The sequence below is a fragment of the Mirounga leonina genome, unplaced genomic scaffold, assembly GCF_011800145.1.
Source record: "Mirounga leonina isolate KUSES-001 unplaced genomic scaffold, KU_Mleo_1.0 Mir_129, whole genome shotgun sequence".
Lineage (NCBI taxonomy): Eukaryota > Metazoa > Chordata > Mammalia > Carnivora > Phocidae > Mirounga > Mirounga leonina.
The window spans coordinates 38,810,709-38,837,176 of record NW_023270323.1 but is presented as its reverse complement, the minus strand read 5'-3'; the positions used below and the strand labels follow the sequence as shown (position 1 = coordinate 38,837,176).

Genomic DNA, 26,468 nt, shown 5'->3' with positions numbered 1-26,468 from the left:
AAACGCCCAGCTTCGTGCCTGGGGCGCCGCGGCCGCTGCAGCTCTGAGGCCGGGAGTGCGGCCGATAGGGACGCTAAACTCCCACCGAGCGGGCGGTCGTCGTCACCAACCCTGGAGTAACAGCGCGGCCGCGGGCGTGGGGGCGGCGGGAAGGGAAACGGCCGGCGCGGGGTCGTGTGGGGGCAGCGGGGCAGGAGACGGGACCGTGCGGAACCTCCCTGGCGAAGGTGGTCGAGCTGCCGGGCAGGGCTGCGCTGTCGGGGACCGGGAGCCCGAGCTGCCGGCGGCGGGCGGGCCAGCGAGCCGGCGAGCCGGGTAAGATTCGCGGGGCTGCTGCGCCCTCTAGTGGCCTCCCGGAGCGCGCGCCGCCGGGCTCTCCTCCTGCCTCTGGCGCTCGGAGCGCTGCGCTGAGCCCGAAAGCCCCGGGCCGACCGACCCTGTCACCTTTGCTGCGGCCCAAGACCTCGGATAGACGCCTGCAGGCGCGGTGTGTGTGGCTCGGGAGGCGCTGGGGGGGGAGGGAGGGGCGGGGTGAAGGGTTTGGGGATGGGCTGGGGGCGTCGTCGTGATTGAGCGTGGGACAAGCGGAGGAAGGCGGAGGGTAAGAGGTCCCGGGCGCTTTTGGGGGGTAGCCGCCGACGTTTGAGGCCTCTCGCTCGGTCCCCTGCCGCGCGGGCGGCCCCTGGCTGTTTGTTTGTTTTACGACCCTACGCTGTTGAGCAACGGGAACAGTCGTTTCCAATCAGCCCGCGGTTCCCGGCTGCCCGGCCGTCGCGGCCCCCGCCGAGCGGGTTTACGAGGGGTGACAACGGCCTGCGAACAGATCAGGCTGCGCGGCCAGGGCTGCGGCGTCGCGGTCGCCAGCCGGCGCGGCCCGGGTGGTTTCCCTCCTGCGGGTGGGCGCCATCCCCGGGGTGGGGAGAGCGTCGGGGAAACAAAGCCCTGGATGCCCGACCTCCTCTCGAGTGGCTTCTCCTGCCCAACCCTCTGAACCTGTGCGGCCTGGGTGGCAGCGCCGTCTTGCGGGCTCCCGAGGCCCCGCTGCCCTAGCGGACTCGCTCGCAGCGACCGTGCTGGTGCCTGGCCCTCACCGAATTCTCCTGGGGCCCCGAGGACAGTGAAGCGTTTTCGGCAACAGTTTCCCTATTCCTGCTTCCATTCTGTGGGCTCTGAACTGAGGTCACCACGACACCTAAAAGTACGATCCAAGAAAGGAAGAGATTGGAACTTGAGATTTGGGACACTTCAGCACAGAACTTCCAGCAGCGTCTGTGTCTCCACGGACCCCGGGACGCACGTCCTTGGACCAACACTGTCATCTGCTGGCCACACTTGAGAACTGCAACGAGCCTCTGTGGGAATGGGCTTCGTGGCGTTTCTAAGCAAGTCGTGGCATGAGGAAGATGCATTTTCTGCCTGGTAGTACCAAGTGGAAGATGAAGACTGGTTTCTTTTTACTACAAGGCTGCAAGAATCATTGGGCTGGTCACGTTTGTTTTGTGGACCTTTGTGTAGTTTTTCACTTTAGTTCGTTCTTTGCATTTGTGTAATGAGCAAAGCGTGGACCTACATCGGACGATCAGAGCAGGTCTGTGAAGAAGCTAGGCAGATCCTTGCATATCCCTTTATGAGCGAAGTGCTGGAGTTGGGAGCTTGGTGATCTTGAGTTCAGGTGCACTGTAAGCGACTACACCCGAGGATGTCTCATTAGGAGTCACACCCGTTTGGTGACAATCAAAAGGAAGTGTCATTTCAGTCTTCTGTGGCTAAATATCTGGTGCAGGAAGAGCAGAAAGGTTTACAAGCTCAGACTGTCCCATAAAATGCTCCTGTGTAAGAATACTCCAGCCACCACCCATCACTGGAATGTCTGATGGAGCGCAGAGAGATCAAAACAGCAAAACAGCGTCTGGTGGGGTGCAGATGCTGGTAAACACGCCCTCCATGAAGCTGCCACCAGTGTAGGCCAGCATTTGGATCGCCAGGGCTGGAGTTACGAGACGGAGTACAACATTTGTCACAGGGAAAAAGCAGGACATGTAATTTTCACAGTTAGAATTAACTTAGAGCCGAAATTAACCGAACCTCGGGAATCTGAGTCTGGAAGTTGTCAGTGGCTTTGGGGACTGTGAGAGAGTCTCCTGTGGCCTTTAATCATGCCAGGGTGGGGTGAAATTCAAGATTCAGTGGCTCGGTGGCAGGATGCATTGAGTCCTTGGCGATCGGGAAGTTAGCTCTCTGGCTTTCTGAGAAGGCTAGTGTGCTCTCCCTTCTGGAAATAGTGCCCAAGCTCTGTTTACTCTCTAGCTTAGCACATTGTCTTTGGTTATTGAGTTGCCCTTCAAGGCTTTTCTTTTTTTTTTTTTAATTTTTTATTTATTTGCGAGAGAGAGAACGAGAGACAGAGAGCATGAGAGGGAGGAGGGTCAGAGGGAGAAGCAGACTCCCTGCCGAGCAGGGAGCCCGATGCGGGACTCGATCCCGGGACTCCAGGATCATGCCCTGAGCCGAAGGCAGTCGCTTAACCGACTGAGCCACCCAGGCGCCCCCCTTCAAGGCTTTTCACTTCTGTTTGCGGGAACAGGGGTGGCAGCCCATTAAGGACGGTGGCTAAAAACAGATTTCTTTTTCTGTTTTACGTCACCGTATATATTGGTTCAAGTTAAAACAGCCTTGATCTTTCATCAGGCCTTCGTTGAACCTAAGTTTAGATCCACCTCTCCAATATGCGGGTGATGAAGGGCAAGTCCAAAGGCCTCTGGGCCTGACCTTCTCAGTAAGTAGAAGTTGAAGGAGTTACTCTGACATCCCTGTCATCTCAGACATCTTAGTGGGGGGCGCCTGATGCCACAGGCAGTTGAGCATCCGTCCGACTCTGATTTCAGTTCAGGTCATGATCTCGGGGTCATGAGATCGAGCCCTACATTAGCTCCATGCTGAGCACAGAGTCTGCTTGGGATTCTCTCTCTCTTTCCCTCTGCCCCTCCCCCTCCTCATGCACACCCTCTCTCTCTCAAATAAATAATAAATAAAATCTTTATAAAACATCTTAAGAGTCTGCAGGAAAAGAGTCGATATGAAAACCAATGGCTGTGGTTTCTAAAGCACTTTTGACTAAACTATAACTTAGTCTTTATAATAACCTGGTAAAGCAAGCCAGCAAGTCAGGTGTTATTAATCCCCATTTATAGAAGAAGAGCCGGAGGTTCAGAGAGATGGACTAAGCATCCGATTGGGATGAACCTAGTCTAAAGTGATTTCCATCATACTTCGGAGAGAAGGAATGAGAAAGACAAGAAAATGCCATGGGGGGGACCACAGGTCACTTGCCTGAGAGTGAACGTGGCAGACATCTCTTCTCCCTCTTTGTTTCTCTCGCTCTTGGCAGCGCTTTTTGCATTGTGGTTATAGAGGATGGAGCCTGAAACCCAACTTGTAGCTGGCATGAGAAGACATGATTATGATTTTTTAAAAACAGATTTGGATGAAGTCCATTGCTCTCCTTGCAAAAAGTGATTTTTGGATTTTGGCTCATTTCTCTGAATTTGTAACCTCAGTTACTTGTGTTTGCACATCTAACTTTTGGATATGCTCCAGGATAGGGACCACTGATTAAGGATGAGCGTTTACTCCCCGAGTGGAAAAGCCCAGGAAATAACGAGCTGGACTCCTCGAGATCCTCACTACATGGCCAATAGGCAGGGAGGCTATTCTCTCCTGTTGTTTTCCATTACCTCCCTGTAGGGCAAACACGCTGCAATTATTCACGATGCAATTGTCTGAGTTACAGATGAGTCATGACATGAAACTTCACAAATACGCCTGGGTTTCTAGCCAGGGAACTTCTCTTATCAGAGAAGGGAGTTTGAAATCTTCGGCAAACACATGTAGAGTCTCGGTGTTCGCATCATTATCGCTGGCTCTGAGGCCCTGCTTTCAGTGCCCACATCGTCTGTCAGTGAATCCTCCTCCCTAGCAGCTGGGCCACCGTATCTGGATGCACAGAAGGCAAGCTGGTGGGGCTGGCCCGGGGCAAAACGCTCCTCAGAGCCCTTCTCTTAAGCTTGGGAATGCTTTAAAGATGCATCATTGGCAAGCCCTGCTAAAGAAATGCAGGATATAAATGTGATAAAACCCAAGACATCAAGCTGGCTCTGGAGGGCTCCTTTGAAGTTGGCTAAGTGGATTATCAGTGGGAGGCTGATATTTATATGTACAAACACACAGGCCATTACTGCTAATTGTGGTAAATCAGGCTGTCCAGCCTGGCTCTGGGGCCCACTGTGCCCGTCACCACAGCAGTGAGAAAACCCTGCAAAACACCCTCCCCACACACCTCCCGGGCACATGCCAGGAGCCTCAGAAGCCATCAGCAAGCCAGCATTGTGCAAATTGCGTTTGGGTTCACAGCGCCGTGATTGTACTTCTCTCACTAGGGTGAGCAGAGAAGGGAAGCAGGGCCCCAGTTTGCATTAGGAAATAGGGCTGGGAGGGGGAGGGAGGGGACACGCAAGGCTGAAGTACTGACCTTCCCTTGAGGGAGACCATATGGTGAATTGGAGAGAGCATGGCTTTTGCATCACACAGACTTCGTGTTAGAATTCTGGCTTTAGCACCTGCTGTGTGACTTGGGGTGACTTGCTAAACTTCTCTGAGGCTCAGCTGGCACTACCTAAAATCAAATATGTCTCAGGGTTATTGTTAATAGACACAGCATACAGATTTAGCATTTTTTCCCCGTCCAACCCTCCCCCTCCCCCCCCACCATTGCCAGCATTCTGCCTTTCACTCTGTCTTCCTGCTCCATTTTCCCGGTAGAATTCAATGAAGCAGAAATCTGATTTGTACATACGGGCCACCTGAAAGCAAAAATGCATGATCAGAGGCTAACCACAGGCATACATGGAACTTTTTTTTTTTTTTTTTTTTTGCTGTGTTTTCTTGGTTTGTTTGTTTTAGGCCAGTTTGCTCAAGAATCATGAACACACATCTTAGTTTCCAAAGCTAGTGATGGAAAAAATTAAATCCCATGAAGTCTTTCCATTTCATGTGTTGGGGTTTTGAGCAAGGTAGGGACCCAGGACATCCCAGAAAAAGGCTTAGGTCATTTTTTTAATGGGATATTCTAAAGCTTGCACCCCCCCAGGGGCCCCTCTGTGGGACCTCTCCAGTCGAAACTTGGGTGCTTCGCAGCGTCCACACCTGTAAGCCTGTGCGCAGGTCTTTCATTGACTTCAGTCAGATCATGAAATCAGTGACTTCACGTGGGAAGTGATGGGGAGGAGATAAAATAAGGCGAGTGGGGATGCGCAAGAAAAGAAACGGATAAGGAAAAAGGGGCCTTTTCATGGGATTGACCAGAACAGACTGTTCCATGGCTTCACCTTGGGGCTCCTTGGGTCCCTCTTAATTTTCCCTCCCTTTCCCTGCTTGTGTCCTGCGCCATTTGGTTTCAGTCTCTCTCCACTTCTCTTTAATTCCTCAGATTTTGCAGCAGGCAATTGGAGTCAAAGACTTGGTTTCTCCAGGTCTCTACTGAATATTATTGGGTGGTTTACCGCATCCCCCCAAACACGGACATTTAGGCATATTTTTCTCCCCGTTTCCTCTCCCTGCCTCACCTTCTTCACTGCTCCTTCCACGCCTGTGCCCTGGGCTCCCCTACCTTGGTCAGCCCGACTGTGAGTGCAGTGGGTCCTGAGCCTATTAGGGGCCGGTGCATGGCAAAGGGATGTCCTCCAATTGACATTGGTTTTGACTTTCAAAAACTCGAGATCAGAATGGCTTGTCAATAAAAAGATACTTGTTGTAGCCCAAGCATCTTTTCCAAAGGTAGTGGTTGAATTTCACATACTTCACATACTCTCTGTAGCGAAACACAAAGCAAATGACAACCTATTTTGAGCGAAAATAGCTCCAGTTTGGAAGTTGAGTAAATACGTGTGAGCTTGTTTTTCACATTCTTCATTTCAATGGATTAAAAGGAACAGTTCTCTTATACTCTCGGATGCATTCTGAGACCATAAAAGCCAGACTTTTTGGAATTTGAAAGCTGCGTGCAATCCAAAAGGGTTTCAGCTTCAGATGGCTCCTGTCATGATCTTGGGGTCCCGTTGGGCTATGGGATTCTTTTTTAGGTATCTTAACTGCTTTAACCATGAATCTTAAAGCGAGGTATTTTCGACTAAAATGATGCTATTAATGTTTTCCATGTTGCAAAGCACAAAAGGAGTGAGGCTCCCAGGTGGTTTTATTGGCTAACACTGCTTCTGTTTGACGCTTGATTTTCCAGTTTTCCAGAATGATGGGGACTTCCCTTCTGGCCCTCCTGATCTTAGGCTGTCTCCTCACAGGTAAGGATCCCAATATTCTCCGACTTCACTGTTCTGGGGGAACCCTTGCCTTCTAAGTTCTGTGCTCTGGGAGTGTGTTCCTTGCACTCTGCAAACACAGTCCAAGAGAGGGGAGGGAAGTCGAAAATGTTGAGAAGTTACCTAGAATGACCACAAGCCTTCAGTTCCCTTTGCTGGATCGAGCTAACTCCAGTTCAAAAGGAATGCTCACCAGTGGCAATTTTAGTATATGTATAATCCTGGCATCGCAACGTGGTAGGAATCATTGCCTAAATTTGCCCATTGCTCTTTTCTTTTTCCTGGGACATGGATTTCCGGAGACATTTGCGAATGTTCGAAGGAAATAAACGATGGAAAATTCATGTCCAGGGAATCATACCTGTCTTAAGTGGAAGATGCTTAAATTGCTGGAAAAATCTTAGAGCCACGTTTTCCCTTGGAATCTGATTGGTAGAATATTTGACTCTTGGGAAATCTTACTAACGTTTTTCTACCAGGAGGATACCACTTGGACCATTTGTGGAAATATTTATGGGCGTTTTCTTAGTTTTCATCCAGATGTTTATACATCACAGATGTTCACCGTGAACCCAATGTTTTTCTGGTCTGAGGAGTTAACTTAAGTCTGTTAGCGTCTGTGGGGCTTATCTGTATGGACATGTTAGCCTTGAGCAAGGGTTCAGTAGTTCCAAACACCACCAAGTATACCCCGTCTGCGGGAGGATAGGTGACCCAATGCAATTATGAACCCGGCCTGAGGCTGCAAGAGTCATAGTGGGTGCATAGTGAAGTTGGGTGGGGTTCCCACATTGGGCTCCAAAGGAGATTAGAGACCATAGATTAATAATTAAGTCATAAAATCTCTTCTGTCGGTTTTATAGACAGGGAAAACTGGACTGAAATTTTAGGTTCTAAGATGAACTTAGAGTTTTCTTTAAGTAGTCCTACTTTAAAAATGTAAGTATGTAAGTATTCTTTAAGTATTTAAGTATTCTTTTTTTTTTAAGATTTATTTATTTATTTATTTGAGAGAGAGAATGAGAGAGAGAGAGCACATCAGAGGGGGGAGGGTCAGAGGGAGAAGCAGACTCCCTGCTGAGCAAGGAGCCCGATATGGGACTCGATCCCGGGACTCCAGGATCATGACCTGAGCCGAAGGCAGTCGCTCAACCAACTGAGCCACCCAGGCGCCCAGTATTTAAGTATTCTTAATTTAAAAATTAAAATCCAGGGGCGCTTGGCTGGCTTAGGCAGTAGAACACGAGACTCTTAATCTCAGGGTCGTGAGTTCAAGCCCCACATTGGGTGTGGAGCCTACTTAAAAATACATAAATTAAATTAAGTGAGGAAGCATGCCGGAGTGTTGTGAGGAATGGAAAAGACATGATTCTTGAACACAGACCTGCTTTGTGCTTCGTTCAGTCTCCCCGCCCTGGTTCTCACCCCATTTCGTACTAAGGGGAGCGTCTGCAGGGAATGTGGACAATAAAGAACCCATATGTGCTCGCGTCTCTGCCCTCTTGGGATGCTTTATGGTCACACACGAGAGTCTGAAATATGGAATTGGAATCAGGCGTCCTCTCTCCATCTGAGTGTTTGCTGGGGTGAATCTCAGGGTTTGGTGGGGCTTTTGAGGCCTTCGGAGCATTTGCTGCTCTCAGCAGATGCCGCGGCTGTTATAATGGGGGGCCTTTCATGGGCATCCAGGCTAACGGATTTTGGCGCAGAAACGGTCATTGTTGCCGTAAGCCACTGCTGTTGGCTCTTCTCGGTTCTCTGGGTGAGACTGTCCTTTCTGGCTGCGCCCTATTCAGAGCCTGTTTCCTTTTACAGGGCCCAGCCTAATCCTCTGCCAGCTTTCATTACCGTCTATCCTCCCAAACGAAAATGAAAAGGTCGTGCAGCTGAATTCATCCTTTTCTCTGAGATGCTTTGGGGAGAGTGAAGTGAGCTGGCAGTACCCCATGTCTGAAGAAGAGAACCCCAATGTGGAAATCAGAAATGAGGAGAATAACAGTGGCCTTTTTGTGACCGTGCTGGAGGTGGTCAACGCGTCGGCGGCGCACACGGGCTTGTACACTTGCTATTACAACCACACTCAGACGGAGGAAACGGAGATCGAAGGCAGGCACATCTACATCTACGTGCCAGGTGAGCCGTGCGGGCCCCCTGCACCATGCTCCTGGCCCTGTCCCTCCCGCCAGCTGGATCAGCGTCTTAAGACATACAAACACGATAAACATTTACGGGAGAAAATGTGACAAATACGAGAGAACGCACAACGTTAAACCAAGGTCACTTGTGAGACCATTATCAAGAAATATGTATGGGTAACGTTTTGGAACCACGTTACATTTTAGAAAATATTTTTATCAGGGCACGTTTCATTGGCATTGTGCAAAAAAATCTGAAACGACTTCATTTCTGTTCAGTTCAACCAAGCTTGACGAGTATTTGCAGTTTATTTGTTGTGTGTCCGGCGCTATGCGAAGTGTTGGGGACACGAAAATTAATTAGGTATCTTGGAGCTGCTTATTGTTTATTTTAATAGCTTCCAAATAACCATGCTATTCTTTCAGATGGCATGAAATATATATTCTTGATTAATTAGGTGGGCTTTTTAAATTCAAATCTGGGGTAAACTCCATACTAATGATGTTGTCTCCCGACCTGTGAGAAGCAGGTGCCAAGACAGGAGTAAGATGGGATGAAGCACGCTAGGGCTTGTCGAGGGGACAAGCCTGTGCGAGAAAATGGGGAGGGATCCAGCAGAGCCTGGGAGGGCTGTTTGCCCGCATTGTGGGTGTGACCTTGAATGGAGGAGGGAAGGAAGGAAGGTAGAGTAGATGAGTCCTAGAGCTCTGTGTCAAGGAGGTCTGGGACCTAAGGAACCCCTGTGCCACACAGTCCTTGGCTGGTGGCCCCTTTGGAGGGCATGGCCTTGGGGTGTGAGCCTGCTCCTAGAGTGGGAGATGGTGTGGTGCTTTCTCCCAGCAGCCCTGCTAATCAGCTAGGCTTAGCCATGAGCTTGAGGTTCATTTGGTTTACCACCCAGCTGGTCTGCCCCGTGCATTCCTTGTAATGATCTAAGTCTACATCTGTACCTGTATCTATGTTTTATCTGTTCCTTTGTGTGTATCTGTCTCTCTATATCTTTATAAATCTATATCATCTCTGTCTGTATCCATCTCTGTCTGTATCTATCTCTATCTGTGTATATTGGTTTCTGCCAAGGACAGTTGTTTAAAGAAGGGCCATGATACTATTTAAACATTGCATAGATAGTCCATTATGGTAGGGAAGACTTGCATTTTTATTTTTATTTTTATTTTTTTTTAAGATTTTATTTATTTATTTGAGAGAGAGAGAATGAGAGAGCACATGAGAGGGGGGAGGGTCAGAGGGAGAAGCAGGCTCCCCGCTGAGCAGGGAGCCTGATGCGGGACTCGATCCCGGGACTCCAGGATCATGACCTGAGCCGAAGGCAGTCGCTTAACCAACTGAGCCACCCAGGTGCCCAAGACTTGCATTTTTAAAGGATGCCCTGGCTGATGTATTATGAATATCAAAATGCATATTTTAACCTGAGATGAATTCGTAGCTTTGTTTGCTGAAATCTTTACTAACAGAATTCAAGGATTTGGAACTCTGAACACAAACTCAAGTAATGGAAATCTTCGTACATAAATTAAAAGGGACTATAGCTAGAGTACTTGGCTTAAAGCAAATAAATATACAAACTATTGATAACTCTTGCCATCTTGTTTTGGCAGAGGTGAGGTAAGGGGGTCTCTGAAATATGTCTTCCTGTCTTTCTGCCTTTTCCTTGTAAGTTTTTTTTTTTTTTAAGATTTTTTAATTTGTTTAATTTGACAGAGAGAGACACGGCGCGAGAGAGGGAACACAAGCAGAGGGAGTGGGAGAGGGAGAAGCAGGCTTCCCGCTGAGCAGGGAGCCCGATGTGGGGCTCGATCCCAGGACCCCGGGATCATGACCTGAGCTGAAGGCAGACGCTTAACGACTGAGCCACCCAGGCGCCCCATTATTTTTTTTAAATCAGCCACTCTTCTTGTCCTCTGTAACTGTGGGTGCCCCATGGATCTCGACTCTCTTCATTTCTTTCATGACATTCTTAACTGTCTGAACCCTCTTCCTAACAAAAAAAGGTTTTGTTTTAAGAAGGGTAGGCATTTAGAATGTCACCCCAGCTTTGTTCACACATAAATGCCCCCTGCTTTGAAGAGGATGGTAGGAATATGGGCTTGTTAAAGGCATATGATGTTTTGATCATCTTTTTGTTTGTTTGTTTGTTTTGATCATCTTAAAATTGTCCCAAAATTCTCCCCTACCCTCAGCACAAACACTGTCCAAGTAAGTTCTGCACTGCTGTCAGTTAGAAATCTTTTTATCTGTAGTCATGGAGAATAAGGGGCCCTTCTGAACCCGACGTTTGAGACTCTCAGGATTCCGTACTGTAGTAACTTACATAGCTGGTTTTCTTTTGGAAATAAAATTCTCAGGCTGTGGAACTGTAAATTCTATTTATTACTTGACAGATGATTTTTTTTAATAGGTTTCTGTACTACTTTTCAGTAATACTGACTATAGACAATAGGAATTTTTAAATTCTTTTTTTGGGGGGTCTGGGGTTTTTATTGGTGATCGTGGTCTGGGGCACATGTCCTCTGAAGCATCCAGGCACTAACTGGTCAGAACAAAGACAGGGTCCAGGTGTCCTTCATAAGTCACTCGTTCCCTGAAGTCAGGGGTCTTGGCATCAAGGTGTTTGGAGTCAGTGGTCTTGGAGGATGTTTATGACCAGAATTTTTGAAATTATGAGTATTTTCTCTTGTTTTGATAGACTTGATTATTGATCATTTTTTCAGTAGTGCTTAAATTTTGATTTCAACTCCTGGCTAATATTTAGTCATCACCAATCTTTTTACTAGGGTACAGGCATTTTGGTGTTATTCATACTTTAAAATAGCCTTCTAGGGCGCCTGGGTGGCTCAGTTGGTTAAGCGACTGCCTTCGGCTCGGGTCATGATCCTGGAGTCCCGGGATCGAGTCCCGCATCGGGCTCCCTGCTCGGCAGGGAGTCTGCTTCTCCCTCTAACCCTCCTCCCTCTCATGCTCTCTGTCTCTCATTCTCTCTGTCTCAAATGAATAAATAAAATCTTTAAAAAAAATAATAAAGTAGCCTTCTAGCTCTTACGGTGATTAATGTCAGTGTGGTGACAAGTTCTGGATATATGTGAAGGTATCATTCATACCTAATGTGATTAATGCCAGTGGGATAATTTTTCTTCTGAATATATGTGTAAAGGTGAAATTAATGCCTAACGTGTTTTTCTTTCTTTCCCAAACTATAGACCCGGATGTAGCCTTTGTACCTTTAGGAATGACAGATTATTTAGTCATCGTGGAGGATGATGATTCTGCCATCATACCTTGTCGCACAACTGACCCCGAGACTCCGGTGACCTTGCGCAGCAGTGACGGGGTGGTGCACGCCTCCTATGACAGCAGACAGGGCTTTAATGGGACCTTCAGCGTCGGGCCCTATGTCTGCGAAGCCACCATCAGAGGGAAGACGTTCCAGACCATCCCGTTTAATGTTTATGCTTTAAAAGGTACTTGTAACCTTCTCTCTCCTTCTTTAAAGAGCTAAAGGCAAAATAACTAGATGTATACAGGATTTTGTTTTTTTAAACCATAGTCCCTGGTGATGGAGACCCTGAATATTTGGGGATTTAGGACCCCACCTTTACCATACGTTAGGCTGCCCTCTGTGGCTGTAATAATATTAAGCTTAGCACTACTAAAAACAAATGCTTCTTTACCCCTTGTAAGATTTCATATTTCATCAGTTGACTTCGAAATACTGTAAGGAATTCTTTTCTCGCATAAGCCTCTTACTGTTATACCCACATTCCTGACTACAGAGGCCCTAAAAACAAACACACACCTGTGGGGGTTGGATGCGTAGATTAACTTCAGTAACTTAAGAAAAGTGATTTTGATTTCGAGCAAAGCTTGTTGCTACAGCCCTCCCTTTGATGTGAGTGGTTCATCTGAATGGGAAAGGGTAATGCGTGTTGGGGGTCAGCAGTTTGGGGTGAGCAGAATGCCACTGAACGCTGGGTAAGGGCTTCTTTTATGCCAGCACTGTGCTTGGTTCTAGAAAAGCGCTGAGAATAGTTGGGCAGCAAGGTGGGAGAGAGAAGGAGAGAAATGGTAAGGGAGGAGCAAAATGCCCAGAGCAGTGCTGGTCAGAAAAGGCTGGTTGATTAAATGAATAAATACATCTGTAAAGGTGGTTGCAGAAGAGGAGAGCCATCCTTAACCCAAATGCTCAGGAATGTGGTGTTCTGTCCGATTGGAATTTAGTTTTACTCTTGTTACTATTTTGTGTGTAGGTGTTTGTAGGTATGTGTGTGTGTTATTTTATAACTATGTGCCAAATTATATATGCCAACACAAAATCAAAGTTTCTGAGACTTCAAAAAACTTGTCTTGATCACAGTGCTTTGAAAATTATTTTTCTTGGGCCAGCTTGGTGGCTCAGTTGGTTAAGCATCGGACTCTTGACTTGGGCTCAGGTCATGATCTCAGGGTTGTGAGATTGAGCCCTGAGTTGGGGTTTAAGATTCTCGCTCTTCCTCTTCCACTGCCTACCCCCCCCAACAAAAACAAACAAACCAAAAGCTTAAAAAGAGAAGAAAACTATTTTTCAGGGTTTTAAAAGAGAAAGCAAACCCAAACCTTATAAGGTTCTAACTATACTGTGGATAATGAGGTCCTTTTGTTTGTTCTTCTTTTAAATAGCAACATCAGAACTTGATCTAGAAATGGAAGCTCTTAAAACTGTGTATAAGTCAGGGGAGACGATTGTGGTCACCTGTGCCGTCTTTAACAATGAGGTGGTTGACCTTCAGTGGACTTACCCTGGAGAAGTGGTAGGTACCTACAAGGCTCCTGGTGGCATGGAGCAGAGCACAACAGGGCTCAGAAGACCTGTCACTGACGGGGCATGACACCGATCTTCTCCAGACTTCAGCTTCCCATATCTGCTGTGAGCCCATTTGACTAGATCACTTTATGGCTCGTTGGGCAATGGGGGAGGTTGAGACGCTAGCTGGACCAGGACCTTCAGAATCTATAAAGGTTGTACACTGAGCCTTCTTTTTCATAAGAAAGAAAGAAATAGGAAGGTTCTATACATACAGCTCTATCTATCTATCTATCTATCTATCTATCTATCTATCTACCTATCTATCTAATTCCCCTTCACTCCTGATTTGCAAATTTCTGTTCCCTGTTCTTTTTTGGCATTTGATAGCTTCTCTCCTTTTATCCATTTCTCTCCCCTGTGCTTTTGCTTCCCCTCTTCCTGTCTCTCCAGGGCATTGATTGGAAGTTGGGCATTTTCACATATGACATTATGACCTCATGCACTGAAGAGACATTCATAATCCTATATGTGTACATCTTCCCGGAATATGAGGCAGTTTGATTTTACTGTTCATGCTTGATTACCCTTAATCCTTAAAGCATAAACATTTCTTCTCATTTATTGGAGATAGACATTTTCCCCCCAAACCATAGTACATGCTATTTGGCCCCAAAATATATAATCTAAGTATTGTTTTATAAAACAAAGTTTTCATCAGATAATAAAAATAATACAGGTTTATCATCATAATGTTATCAAATTTAGAGAAACAGAGGAAAAGCCACTTCCCAGGACATCACTGTTAATATTCTAGGAAGATAAATCCTTTCAATACTTTGTATACAAAATAAATGTAATCATTAATAGGTATTATACTTTTAATAGTACTTTGTCACATCATTTTTCCTCTGGCAGTATATCACAAACACCGTACTATGCCATTAAATATCCTTTTTAAAACGTGATTTTCTAAGGCACTAGCTTAAGAAAATTTTTTTATTAGACTATTTTTTAGAGCTGTTTTAGGTTTGTAGTGAAATTGAGCAGATGGTACAGAGATTTCCCATTAGCCTCTGCCCTGTGCATGCACAACTCCCCCCCCCGCCCCCTTACCAATAGCCCCGTGGGGTTGGCGGGGGGAGGACATTAGAATCCAGGAACTTACATTAGCACCTCATCCCCACCCACGGTGTGTATGAGGGTTCACTCTCTGGAGCCAGCTTTTTAAAGTGGTTTTCCTCCCCTTCTGCTGTAGAAAGGCAAAGGCATCACCATGCTGGAGGAAATCAAGGTCCCGTCCATCAAACTGGTGTACACTCTGAGGGTCCCCGAGGCCACGGTGAAAGATAGTGGAGATTATGAATGTGCTGCCCGCCAGGCCACCAAGGAGGTCAAAGAGATGAAGAAAGTCACCATTTCTGTCCATGGTATATTCTGCTTTCTAAAATGTCAGTTGTCCCTGATGCTCAGGATCCACCGCGTGGTAATCATTACTTAATGGAAACTCTTCCCTGTACAGAGAAAGGGTTCATTGAAATCAAACCCAACTTCAGCCCATTGGAAGCTGTCGACCTACATGAAGTCAAACATTTTGTGGTGGACGTGCAGGCCTACCCACCTCCCAGGATATCCTGGCTGAAGGACAACCTGACTCTGATTGAAAATCTCACGGAGATCACCACGGACATAGAAAGGATTCAGGAAATAAGGTAAAGAAACACCCTTCCCAAGTATGCATTTCTTTTTACTGTGTCTCTCTAGATAGACTGAGGTTTGTGCATGTCTTACAACACAAACCAAGACTCAATCTAGAAAATGAGAAGTGTGACACAGGAGATACTTGAAATCAAGTACCTTTAATGATAACGTTGCCATGTGCTAATACTGTGCTGATAAATATTTAATAATGAAATAAGAAAAAAGAACTAAAGAGCTCTGTTCCCAATGAAAGATCATTTCCTACATCCAGGAAGGGATGGAGGAAAGGAAGTAAAGTTGGACCCACTTGGATTGGATATATTCCATGACATCCACCATCTGTATGGCAAGTAGACATGTATGGTGATGCCGTACTTTCGGGCCCTCAAAATCCTTCCACACGTATAATTTCATTTAACTAATTCTGGAAAGGACACTGTGCTATTGCATATGGTTATCCCACGCTACACAGAAGGACGCTGAGGCATGGAGAATTTCAGGGATGCCTGAGCTTGTCACGCTTTGTGACCAGCGCTCTTCCCATCCATCCTGTGGCTTTTTGGCCCTGTGATGCTTTACACGTTTACTTATTTATTTAAAGATTGATTGACTGATTGATTGATTGATTTGACAGAGAGAGAGAGAGAGCACAAGCAGGGGGAGCGGCAGAGGGAGAAGCAGACTCCCTGATGAGCAGGGAGCCTGATGTGGGGCTCGATCCCAGGACCCTGGGATCATGACCAGAGCCGAAGGCAGATACTTAACTACTGAGCCACCCAGGCGCCCCTGTGATGTTTTATAAAGAAGGGCAATCAAATGGGCAAATACTTTATTGATGAACCCATAAAAACACACAGAGTCAAATGTCACTTATAACACATGGAAGAAATCTTTAGGGGAAACTTCCCTTTAATAAAGTATGAAGAAATAGATTTTTCTCATTTATTTTTTTAAAAGGTGATGGAATCTTGTGCTTTATTAGTACTTAAGCATCAAGAAGGTGCATTGTAGGGCACCTGGGTGGCTCAGATGGTTAAGCGTCTGCCTTCGGCTCGGGTCATGATCTCAGGGTCCTGGGATCGAGTCCCGCATCGGGCTCCCTGCTCCTTGGGAGCCTGCTTCTCCTCTGCCTCTCTCTCTGTCTCTCTCTCTCTGTCTCTCATGAATAAATAAATAAAATTAAAAAAAAAAAAAGAAGGTGCATTGTAAGAAGCCTTGCTCCATTCTTGCCGCCATTTGCCCCGGTTTCCCTGCCTCCCCAGGCAGAGGGAAGTACTTTTTTTAGTTTCATTAGGTTCTTCTGAAACCTTCCAGAGTTTCTTTAAGCAAATACCAACAAGCAGGAATGTCATCCTGGAGACCTCTCCATGTCAGTGTGTAGACCGTGTCCTGTTGCTCGTCTCAAGATGTCTGGGCTTCTGTTTAAGAATTAAGTGTCTATAAGTCAGACCTTCACTATGTAGAAAGGGCACGGAAAATCCCAGAAAAGCGAAGATATGGACAAGAAAAAAAAGATGTTTTTACTTTTTACGAAAACAAACTTTAAAGTGAACATGGCACTGTTGGAACAGTTGGCATTTCTTTGGCTATGACTAGCTGACACAAAGGCCTTTTCGTTTCAGGTATCGGAGCAAATTAAAGCTGATCCGCGCTAAGGAGGAAGACAGCGGCCATTACACGATCGTCGTTCAAAATGAAGACGATGTGAAGAGCTATACTTTCGAGCTCTTAACTCAAGGTGCATCAGGCAGTAGAAAGATCATATGAGCTCAGCAATGAAGTGAATGAGTGTCCCCCAAGGAGAACCTGGCACTCTTCTCCCCCGGGGGTGGAGAGAAAAGCAACGCTTTATGGGAGAAGTAGCTGGTGTAGGCGTCACCTGTCAGGGAGAGCTTTGTTGGGCTATGAATTCACACAGTTCTGGGAAGTCCAGGCTGCTCTGAAACAGTCTGGGGAATTCCTAGCTTACAACACCACCTGCTTCTCAGTCTGGCACCTCCAGTTCTTGGAAGAGTAAAGTGATGCGTTTTGGTCCAGATGACCTTAGGTTGTTCCAGAGAGTTTTGGCCTTTTCGCTTAGCTTCCCTCAAGGCATCGCACAACGGCCCTTACCAGGAGGGACTGCCTCGGTCTGTTCACGTTCAGGTCCAGCCCCTGTTCATTGGGTACCTACCGTGTGCCTGGAACTGCGTTAGGGGACTCACTTGGCCCTCACAGTAAATCTGTGATACAAGCATTAGCATATTTCTAATTTATTTGATCATGGATTTAAAAAAAAAAATCTTTTAAACCTAGTGACATTCCACAGATGCACTTTGGTAAATGCTGCTTTAGATTATACTCTAGCTGAATCTATTAGTTGAACCCCAAGCCGTAATACAATTTTAAGAGCCTCCTTGCCTTTCAAGCCAAATAACCACAGGGGCTTTTTACTTTTCTCACTCCAGATTTAGAACACCACAGGATACAAATCCCTAAACACTGAAACTCTGAAAATGCTCTTAACCAAGTGGGTCTACCCAAAGTGGAGCATTATGATTATGCACATAATTGCTTTCAGCCCCTTCTTGGGTGGTTACTCGCTTGGCAGGTCCGATGCGACGTGGACAAATTCTGAACCTGAATTCTGTGAACCTGTGGCTCACGGAGGTTCTGGGACCCAGATGATTCGATTCTGATCTCTTTTTACCTCTTGCAGTTCCCTCGTCTATTCTGGACTTGGTTGATGACCACCATGGCTCTACAGGGGGACAGACTGTGAGATGCACCGCTGAAGGGACGCCTCTTCCTGATATCGAGTGGATGATCTGCAAGGATATTAAGAAGTACGGAAACGAGAGGTTTCTTTTTCATTGGTGGTCAGAATGTTTCTTCCTTGATACAAAGAACTTCAGATGCATTTGCTTTCTTTGGCTGGCCCTTCTTTTGTATTTGTGATTCTGACTGGGCCTAAGTCTCATAAACTACAGGATAGGGTCCTAAGCACGGGCCTGGTGTGCATGCGTGCATGGTGTGGTGCCCGTGACCCATGTGGTCATGAAGAGCTATAAGGAGAAGGTCCCTGGCTCTCACCAGATTCTCCAAGGGTGCCTAATCAGAAAAGAAGATGAATTTAAAGGACTGCAGGTCTAGGAGGATTTTTACCACCCTGGTCCACTTCGCTTTATATTTCTTACAGGGTGAGCTTTTTTTGGTAGCTAGATTGGGATGTGAACATAAATGACAATATTGCCCATGGTGACTGCTTGCTTCCTTTGCCTACCTGCTGTTTGGGGGGAGTTAACTCACCAGTTCTTCCTTTACCCCCCATCTGTCCATCTTCTCTGTTGGGCACTTGAGTGACATGCTCACGCTTCCACCCATGGTGACTGCTTGCATTCAGAAGCCTCGATATTTTCTCTTGGAAGCTGAGACTCCTAGACCTTCCCTTTCTTAGGGGATCTTGATCTTGGATCTTGACTGGGGCTAGAATCTAGGTCTCATTAACTCGGCCAGGGGATCACTCCAACCCTAGTGACACCTGAGGGGCACTTGACAGTGCAGGTGGGGAGAGAAGAGGGGGCCAGGCTTTTTCAAGGGGTGGGCAATTGGGATAGTTAAACATTCTTGAAGTGGGTCTGTTCAGTTGGCTCATGGGTTCAAGACTTGGGATTGGTAGTTATATTTGATGGAACTTATTTCTACCTTGCGTGCTTCATAAACAGTTAACTTTCAATTATCCACATACAGGTTATCCTCTGTTGGGTCTGTGCAAACGAGTTTCAGTGATATTAATATGCACATAAAATACAAAAGTCCACCTGTAGCACCCCCAAATGTAGGCAAGGTCAGAGCTGCTTACCACCATAGGTGATTCTCACTGCTTTGCTCACCTCCATTGTCCTGATAACTGGCTCTGTATTTATGTCCTTTTTCTCTCCAGGTGTAATAATGAAACTTCATGGGCGGTTTTGGCCAACAATATCTCAAACATTATCACGGAGGTCCACCCCCGAGACAGGAGTACTGTGGAGGGCCGAGTGACATTCACCAGGGTGGAGGAGACCATCGCTGTTCGATGTCTGGCCAAGAATCTCCTTGGGGCTGAGAGCCGAGAGCTGAAGCTGGTGGCTCCCAGTGAGTTTATCTTAGTCATCAGCCAAGCCCTTCCTCCTTCATGCAGAACTTTGAATCCCAGATGGGGTCCAAAAGGAATGAAGGTCCCAAGGCAGAAATTCAGCTCTGAATGCTCTTAAAGGGCCTTCTCTGGGCATCCACATGGGAGCCCTTTCTTTCGGATTCTGACCCCCAATTGCACCTTGCAGAGGCATCCTGCTTGTCTAGTGGGATAGCTACTCCGTCTCTGTAGTCTGAGTGTGGGGACAGAAGATGGGGAAGGGGGATCTTCTGCCTTGTTGCTCCTTACAAGTGAAAATGAGCCAGGCAGCCTTGATGCTTTTCCGCCAATAGTGAGAGATTTCTGGCCCAAACACAACCACATCGCCTTCCTGTCCTCCTGCGTGTTTGTGCAAATTCTTCCTCATGCGTCTTTCTCCTTCAGCGCTGCGTTCTGAACTCACCGTCGCCGCTGCGGTCCTCGTGCTGTTGGTGATTGTGATCATCTCACTTATTGTCCTGGTTGTCATTTGGAAACAGGTAGGTATTTTCCCCAAAGAACTAAAAACCTTTGAAGCCAGTAAGAACAAGAAGAAGAGCAGCCTAGCTCAGCATGTGGCACGGAGAAGGAGCTCAGTAATTATGTGTTGAAGGAATGTGGGTTGATCCTGCTGTGTCTGGTCACTTTGCTGCCATTAAGCTTTGGTGCATCTGGGCTTTGGTAATTCACTAGTTACCTGTCCTGGTCATTCGTAGAAACCGAGGTATGAAATTCGTTGGAGGGTCATTGAATCCATCAGCCCTGACGGACATGAATATATTTACGTGGACCCGATGCAGCTGCCTTATGACTCAAGATGGGAGTTTCCAAGGGATGGACTCGTGCTTGGTAAGCGCCTCTTGGGGTGATCTCCCAAGACTCCCCTTTGATTGGGACATAACTACTTTTTATAGCCTTGTGCAGGAATAAGGGATCTGAGCTTGTGCTTGGTAAGAGCTAGGCAATAGAAATTGGCTTTCAGAAGTATTTTTCTGTCTTGAAAATGAGTTAATTGCATCACTGCCATGGTTTTTAAAAAATCTCGTTCCAGGGGCACCTGGGTGGCTCAGTTGGTTAAGCGTCTGCCTTCGGCTCAGGCCATGATCTCGGGGTCCTGGGATCGAGTCCCACATCGGGCTCTGCCCTCAGCGGGGAGTCTGCTTGTCCCTCTGCCCCTCCCCCCCCGCTCGTGCTCTCTCTCACTCTCAAATAAATAAATAAAATCTTAAAAAAATAAAAACATAAAAAAATAAAAATCTTGTTCTATAGCAAATTATGGTTAAAGAAAATTTTACAAGAGGAGAAGAGAATGTGAGGAGGTCCTGCCAAAGATACTCACTGAGATGGCTTTGCTTTGGGAGTCACACAAATTGATGGGATGAATTTCTGTGACTGAAAAGGAACAGACGAGATTTGAATGAGGACAACCACAAAGGGTATTTTAATCTAGTCCATTCTGAGGATGTATTAGATACTGCTTTAGAGTACGTATATTTAGAATATAGAATATAAAAATATAGGTACTTTTCAAAGCAAAATATGTAAAAATAATCAAGTCAACTTATCACAGACTTTTCACATATTTCAATCTTGGGCTGAGACCGAGTACATGAAGCTTTATTAAAGGAATTTTTTTTTTTAAATCACATTCTGAATGAATGAAAACAGGACAAAGACACAAAGCAGATGAACATAGGGGAAGGGAAGGGAAAATAAAATAAGATGAAAACAGAGAAAGAGGCAAACCATAAGAGACTCTTAACTATAAGAAAAAAACTGAAGGTGGCTACAGGGGAGGTGGGTGGGGGATGGGGAACTGGGTGATGGGCATTAAGGAGGGCACTTGATGTAATGAGCACTGGGTGTTATTTGCAACTGAGGAATCACTAAATTCTACCCCTGAAACTAATAATATGCTATATGTTAACTAAATTGAATTTAAATAAAAAAAGACAAGTGAAAGTTAGAGCTAGAGGTCATGTCACTGGGAGTACGCTAACCGTGTGTGCTTTGGAGGATGCCAGAGGCAGTGTTTAATGATCCACTTGTCTCATTCCAAAATACAAGGTTAGGTCTTACTAAAGAGTTACTTAAACTGAAATCAAACAAGATGTCCTAGCTACTTCCAATTTCAACTACTTGTACCTGGAAACGAAGTTTTCTTTATCATCTCTCCCCACCACCAATCCCACCCCTACTCCCCTCCCCGCCCCCCCCCAGTTTTACAAAAAGAGCAGAGGAACTTAAAGTAGTAAAATGTGGGGGGGGGAAGGGCAACATCCCTAATGTGCTAAGAGGCATTTCTGTGTCTCTCTGCTCCTGTGTGTTCCCCTAAGGCAGCCGTATCTTTCCAGGTACAGTTTCCCACAATGCAAACATGCAAACATGCACTGCTGGCTGTTAGTCCCTTAAGAGCTGAGTCTCCCACCCCCCGCCCCCAACACGGCTTGGCTCGGCGTGGTGAGACTGATATTCGGGGACGCATTCTTTTTAGATTGTGGGGACGGCAGCTTCCATTTCCTTATGTCGCTTCCAGCACGGAGCCAAGTGTGTGTTCCCACTGGGCGCTGTTAGCCTCTGATGGTCCCGGTCCTTCCTACAAGCAGGCAGCAAGACTTCATCACGCCTTGGAATCAGTGATGTCTTGAATACCGAAGTATTTCCAGTGGATAAGGACTTATTGATGCAAAAGATGCCTCTGTTTGCATGTGGAGAACAGAAGGGTAGAGAAGCAGGGGGTTTGGGCGAGAGCCACAGGAAACAAGGGCCTTGGAGCTTGCGGTCTGGCCCATACTGGAGCTGGGAGACAGAATGCTCACACCAGGGAAGGATGCACCCTCCTTACTCCTGCCCGCGGTTCCCTTCCCCTTACAGATGTTATTTGACAAAAGCAATTGTACTGATTTCCTTCCCTGTGGACTCCGTTCTGATCTTGACGTGCTGACTTGCAGGAATCGTGAGGCTGACTCCAGTCTGAAAGAATAGCCCCCCGCTGGGCGCCCATGCATGCTGGCCGTGGTACATAAAACCGAGGGGACGAAGCTCCAGTCCGCCTGTGTTAATGGTTCTGATTGCTCACAGGTCGTATCCTGGGATCTGGTGCGTTTGGGAAAGTGGTTGAAGGAACTGCCTATGGGTTAAGCCGCTCCCAGCCTGTCATGAAAGTAGCAGTGAAGATGCTAAAACGTAAGTGCCCTTTCCTGGGATTTTTTTGAAACCAGAGGTTAGTCAGGTGAATTGCTCAAAATCACACAGCGAGTACATGCCAGATTTAGGACCAGATCTTTCGATTCTAGGTTTTGTGTGTATTTAGGCTCTTTTCTCAGTCGCGTTATTTAGATTATTCTCATTGCCTGTATGTTGGAAAGTCAAGAGTTGTTATTTTGGTGACTTCTTTTTACCCTCAAGACTAGGCATTAGTTAGTAGAGTCTAGACCAGGTCACTCTGTGTTTCTCTTTAAGGCTCTCAGTAAGTGAGGGGCGCCTGGGTGGCTCAGTTGGTTGGGCGGCTGCCTTCGGCTCAGGTCATGATCCTGGAGTCCCAGGATCGAGTCCCGCATCGGGCTCCCTGCTCAGCAGGGAGTCTGCTTCTCCCTCTGACCCTCCCCCCTCTCATGCTCTCTCTCTCTCTCTCTATCTCATTCTCTCTCTCAAATAAATAAATAAAATCTTAAAAAAAAAAAAGGCTCTCAGTAAATGAAATGATATCCCATCATAGGATTAGCCATGTCATTGGCTTTGTGTGGGAGGTAAATCACTTGAACTGATACGTGATTTATTTTTTCAACAGCCACAGCCAGATCCAGTGAGAAACAAGCTCTCATGTCGGAACTGAAGATAATGACTCACCTGGGGCCGCATTTAAACATTGTGAACTTGCTGGGAGCCTGCACCAAGTCAGGTAGGCTTCCTGACCCAGGAGTGAGGATTTTCACAGAAGACCTGTAGTTGTGAAGACTGTCCAGGCTTTTTTAAAGTCCTTCCTGTCTACCTCCAAACATGCCAGCAACTCTTAAGTCTCTTGAACGGAGTTGCCTGGATTCCACTGAATTGTCAGGAGATCCTTGTTTTTGAGCACCATCTCCTGTCTGTGCAAACATCGCATTTCATGGCTTTTCTGTTCTTCGTGTTCATGCCCGTTTCTTTTTTTTTTTTTTAAGATTTTTTATTTATTTATTTGACAGAGAGAGACACAGTGAGAGAGGGAACACAAGCAGGGGGAGTGGGAGAGGGAGAAGCAGGCTTCCCTGCTGAGCAGGGAGCCCGATGCAGGACTTGATCCCAGGATTCTGGGATCATGACTTGAGCCGAAGGCAGACGCTTAACGGCTGAGCCACCCAGGCGCCTCTCATGCCCATTTCTTAACTGATTTTGGTTCCCACAGGCCCTATTTACATCATCACCGAGTACTGCTTCTATGGGGATTTGGTCAACTATTTGCATAAGAATAGGGATAGCTTCCTGAGCCGCCACCCGGAGAAACCAAAGGAAGAGCTGGACATTTTCGGATTGAACCCTTCCGATGACAGCACACGGAGGTGGGTGCAGAGGGACACGCTGCTGTGAGTCGTTGCCTTAGAAGCCTCACCAGTGGAGAGAGCCCGTGTCTGCATAGAATCCATGTCTGCAGACCCCGTGCCACCAGGCAGCAAGACTTAGAGTCCCCCAGCCTTCCCCGTCGTACCCTGATGCAGCAGGGACACACCTGCCCACAGGTGTTTGGGACCAGATATCACGTGGGGAGGCCTTGCCAAGAGGTTTGAACGGAGGCAAGAGTTGGAGTCATTCTGGGAGCCATTTTGCTGGTAATGTGTGGTCCGCTAGAGACCTGTAAGTTGCGGCTCTGGCCAGGGATGCCTCCCTGCTGGTATCTTGTGAGAAACTGCCCTAGGACCTCCACGTTTGAGATTCTGCTCCTTGCGGACCCTGGGCCTAGAAATCAAGCCAGTGGTAGTAATCCCAACTGTGGGAACCTACAAGTAGCTACAGAGGTCTGAGTGGCTTTAAAGTTCTGTAAGATCAGAAAGTGCAAGTTCACTTGATATAGAATTACTCGATGGACACCACATTGGCACTGAATTTATTGAGGAGCAGGAAACATCTGGCCACGTGGTCGTGCGGCCCAGGGTTTGTGGCCTGTGAGTTGAAAAACAGAGCAAGAATAAAGACAGACACACCTGAGTTGAGATGACCCAGTATTTGTGACCCAGGTATTTGTGTGATTATTGATTAATGCTCATCTCACCTGCCAGACTGCCCCACATGGAAGGTGCACATTGGTTTTGCTTGTGCTCGCCCCCCCTGGCTATCCCCATACCTGCCACACCGTCTTGTGTACTGTGGGCCCCTGGTCATCATCTACTGAAGGTAGAATGAGCACTCCCAAGGGGCACCCTGAATAAGGTTTCTTTTTCTGTTGTTACAGTTATGTTATTTTATCTTTTGAAAACAATGGTGACTACATGGACATGAAGCAAGCTGACACCACCCAGTATGTCCCCATGCTGGAAAGGAAAGAGGTTTCTAAATACTCGGACATCCAGAGATCGCTGTATGACCGCCCAGCCTCGTATAAGAAGAAGTCTATGTTAGGTAAAACTGTCACTGTCCACTCTCTGCACCTGCCAGTGGTTTAGTATGATATAGATTTCCCCTGCACTCTGAAAGTTGGGTTTCTGCCTCTCTTTGATGAAAGACCTACATTAGTACTTGTTCTCACTCACTGAAAGAAGTCTGAAAAGGATTTTTGGTTTTTACGAAATAGTAAGTGCTTCTTTGCTTTACACTGTTTTGGCTTACACAGGGTTTCTTAGGAATGCTCTGCTTTCAGATAGTGGTGGAAACCTGTACTTAAAATACTCAGAGGAAGGGGCGCCAGGGTGGCTTGGTCGGTTAAGCATCTGACTCTGGATCTCAGCCCCGGCCTTGATCTCAAGGCCGTGAGTTCAAGCCCCGTGTTGGGCTCCATGCTGGGCGTGGAGACTACTTAAAAAAAAAAAAAAATAACTCAGCGGAAGGTGAGCAGGCACGGTGAGCGGAACTGCCAGCCCGTGGTCCCTAACTGCGTGTCTGCACAACTGTATCTGTGACATGTTTTCAGAAGTTTGTGGCCTGTGAATTGAAAAAAAGAAAAAGAATAAAGACTTAATGCAATGCATTTTCACACTTTAAATGTAATCCTTTTAAAGAATGGTTTATCCTGATATACTTATCTTCCTTTTTTGGTGTTAATGTGTCTTTTTTTTTTTAATGAAAGTATGGTGATCGCTGGTCTTTATTTTTTTCCCTCAGTGCCCTTATTGGCAAAATTAGAAGTTGGCTATCTCCTATTGGTTCCTAGTATTTATTTTCAAAATTTTAATTCTATAAGTCTCTGGGATCTAGGAGTTCAGTAGCCCTTGCTTTTGGCTTTGTTAATATCCACTTTGTGATAGAAACTGGAAAGTAGACAATTGGAGGTCGTGTTTTTCTGATAAGAGTGTTAGGTGTTTCTACTGAATGTTGTTTGAAGGAAGATCTGTCTGATCTTTCAAAACAGATGAACATGTGGCAGGATTGCATTGATTTATAAACTCCAGGGAGCCTAGCCGATGCCCAGAGCAGATGGACCACGCCACTTCTGCCAGGGTGGGGGTGGCCCTTCCAGGTTCTCGTCTAATCCCAGGCTTGGAGCGGGGAGGACGCTACTCTTGGGTCCGATGTTGACACGTCTTGTGATTTTGTGTTATTGGGCCTGAGCCCTCCCATTAGTCAATGCACAAAAGTGTTGAGCTGCCATGGAAATTATTTTGAAAATCACTGATACGCTCTGAATGCTTGTGGGGTTCTTAAGTGAAAGGTACAATCTGTTAAAAAAGAATGTGCTTGTTTTGCAAAGCTCGGTACACAAGAATATTTTCCATTGCTGCAGTTCCAAGTTCCATTCACTTCTCATTGCCAAATGGGTACACTTCCAAGCCCTTTAAAAAGATTAGCCAATGAGAGCTGTCGGAACCAGTGCTTCCTCTCCCCTCCCGTATTGTTAAAAATAGTTTACATTGCTTCCCAGGCTGGACCTGGCTCCAGATGTCAGGGGAACCTGATTCATGCTCAGCTTGGGCCCTGTTGGCAGGCGGACCACTGCTTTCTGGCCTTCTCCTAGCTGGCAGGAAAAATATGAATGGCTGCAACTACTCTTCACTTGCCTGAAAATTTTTAAAAAGAAATGAGAACTGCTGGCCTAGATTACCTCCTTCCTCGAAAACCCTGGGACCTTCCAGATTTTCAGAAAGTGGGGAAAATGGACAAGTTACAAAAGGAACTAAAGGCAAAGTCCTTGGCACTGACC

At 46.5% G+C, this 26,468-nt stretch overlaps 1 protein-coding gene across 5 annotated transcripts in view; it reads left to right on the top strand.

Annotated features, from left to right (window-relative positions):
• Window positions 1-26,468, top strand: part of PDGFRA (platelet derived growth factor receptor alpha) — a 47,672-nt gene that overhangs the window by 6,979 nt on the left and 14,225 nt on the right. For all 5 annotated transcript variants that reach the window (XM_035004971.1, XM_035004966.1, XM_035004967.1 and 2 more), the window contains 15 exons: window positions 6,293-6,353; window positions 8,187-8,504; window positions 11,726-11,986; window positions 13,182-13,312; window positions 14,564-14,735; window positions 14,828-15,017; window positions 16,629-16,744; window positions 17,705-17,831; window positions 18,929-19,122; window positions 19,547-19,641; window positions 19,858-19,990; window positions 22,223-22,327; window positions 22,932-23,042; window positions 23,526-23,679; window positions 24,567-24,733. In XM_035004971.1, coding sequence (XP_034860862.1) covers window positions 6,302-6,353; window positions 8,187-8,504; window positions 11,726-11,986; window positions 13,182-13,312; window positions 14,564-14,735; window positions 14,828-15,017; window positions 16,629-16,744; window positions 17,705-17,831; window positions 18,929-19,122; window positions 19,547-19,641; window positions 19,858-19,990; window positions 22,223-22,327; window positions 22,932-23,042; window positions 23,526-23,679; window positions 24,567-24,733 — 2,326 coding nt within the window. In that variant the 5' untranslated portion in view covers window positions 6,293-6,301. The remainder of the gene's footprint in view (window positions 1-6,292; window positions 6,354-8,186; window positions 8,505-11,725; window positions 11,987-13,181; window positions 13,313-14,563; window positions 14,736-14,827; window positions 15,018-16,628; window positions 16,745-17,704; window positions 17,832-18,928; window positions 19,123-19,546; window positions 19,642-19,857; window positions 19,991-22,222; window positions 22,328-22,931; window positions 23,043-23,525; window positions 23,680-24,566; window positions 24,734-26,468) is intronic.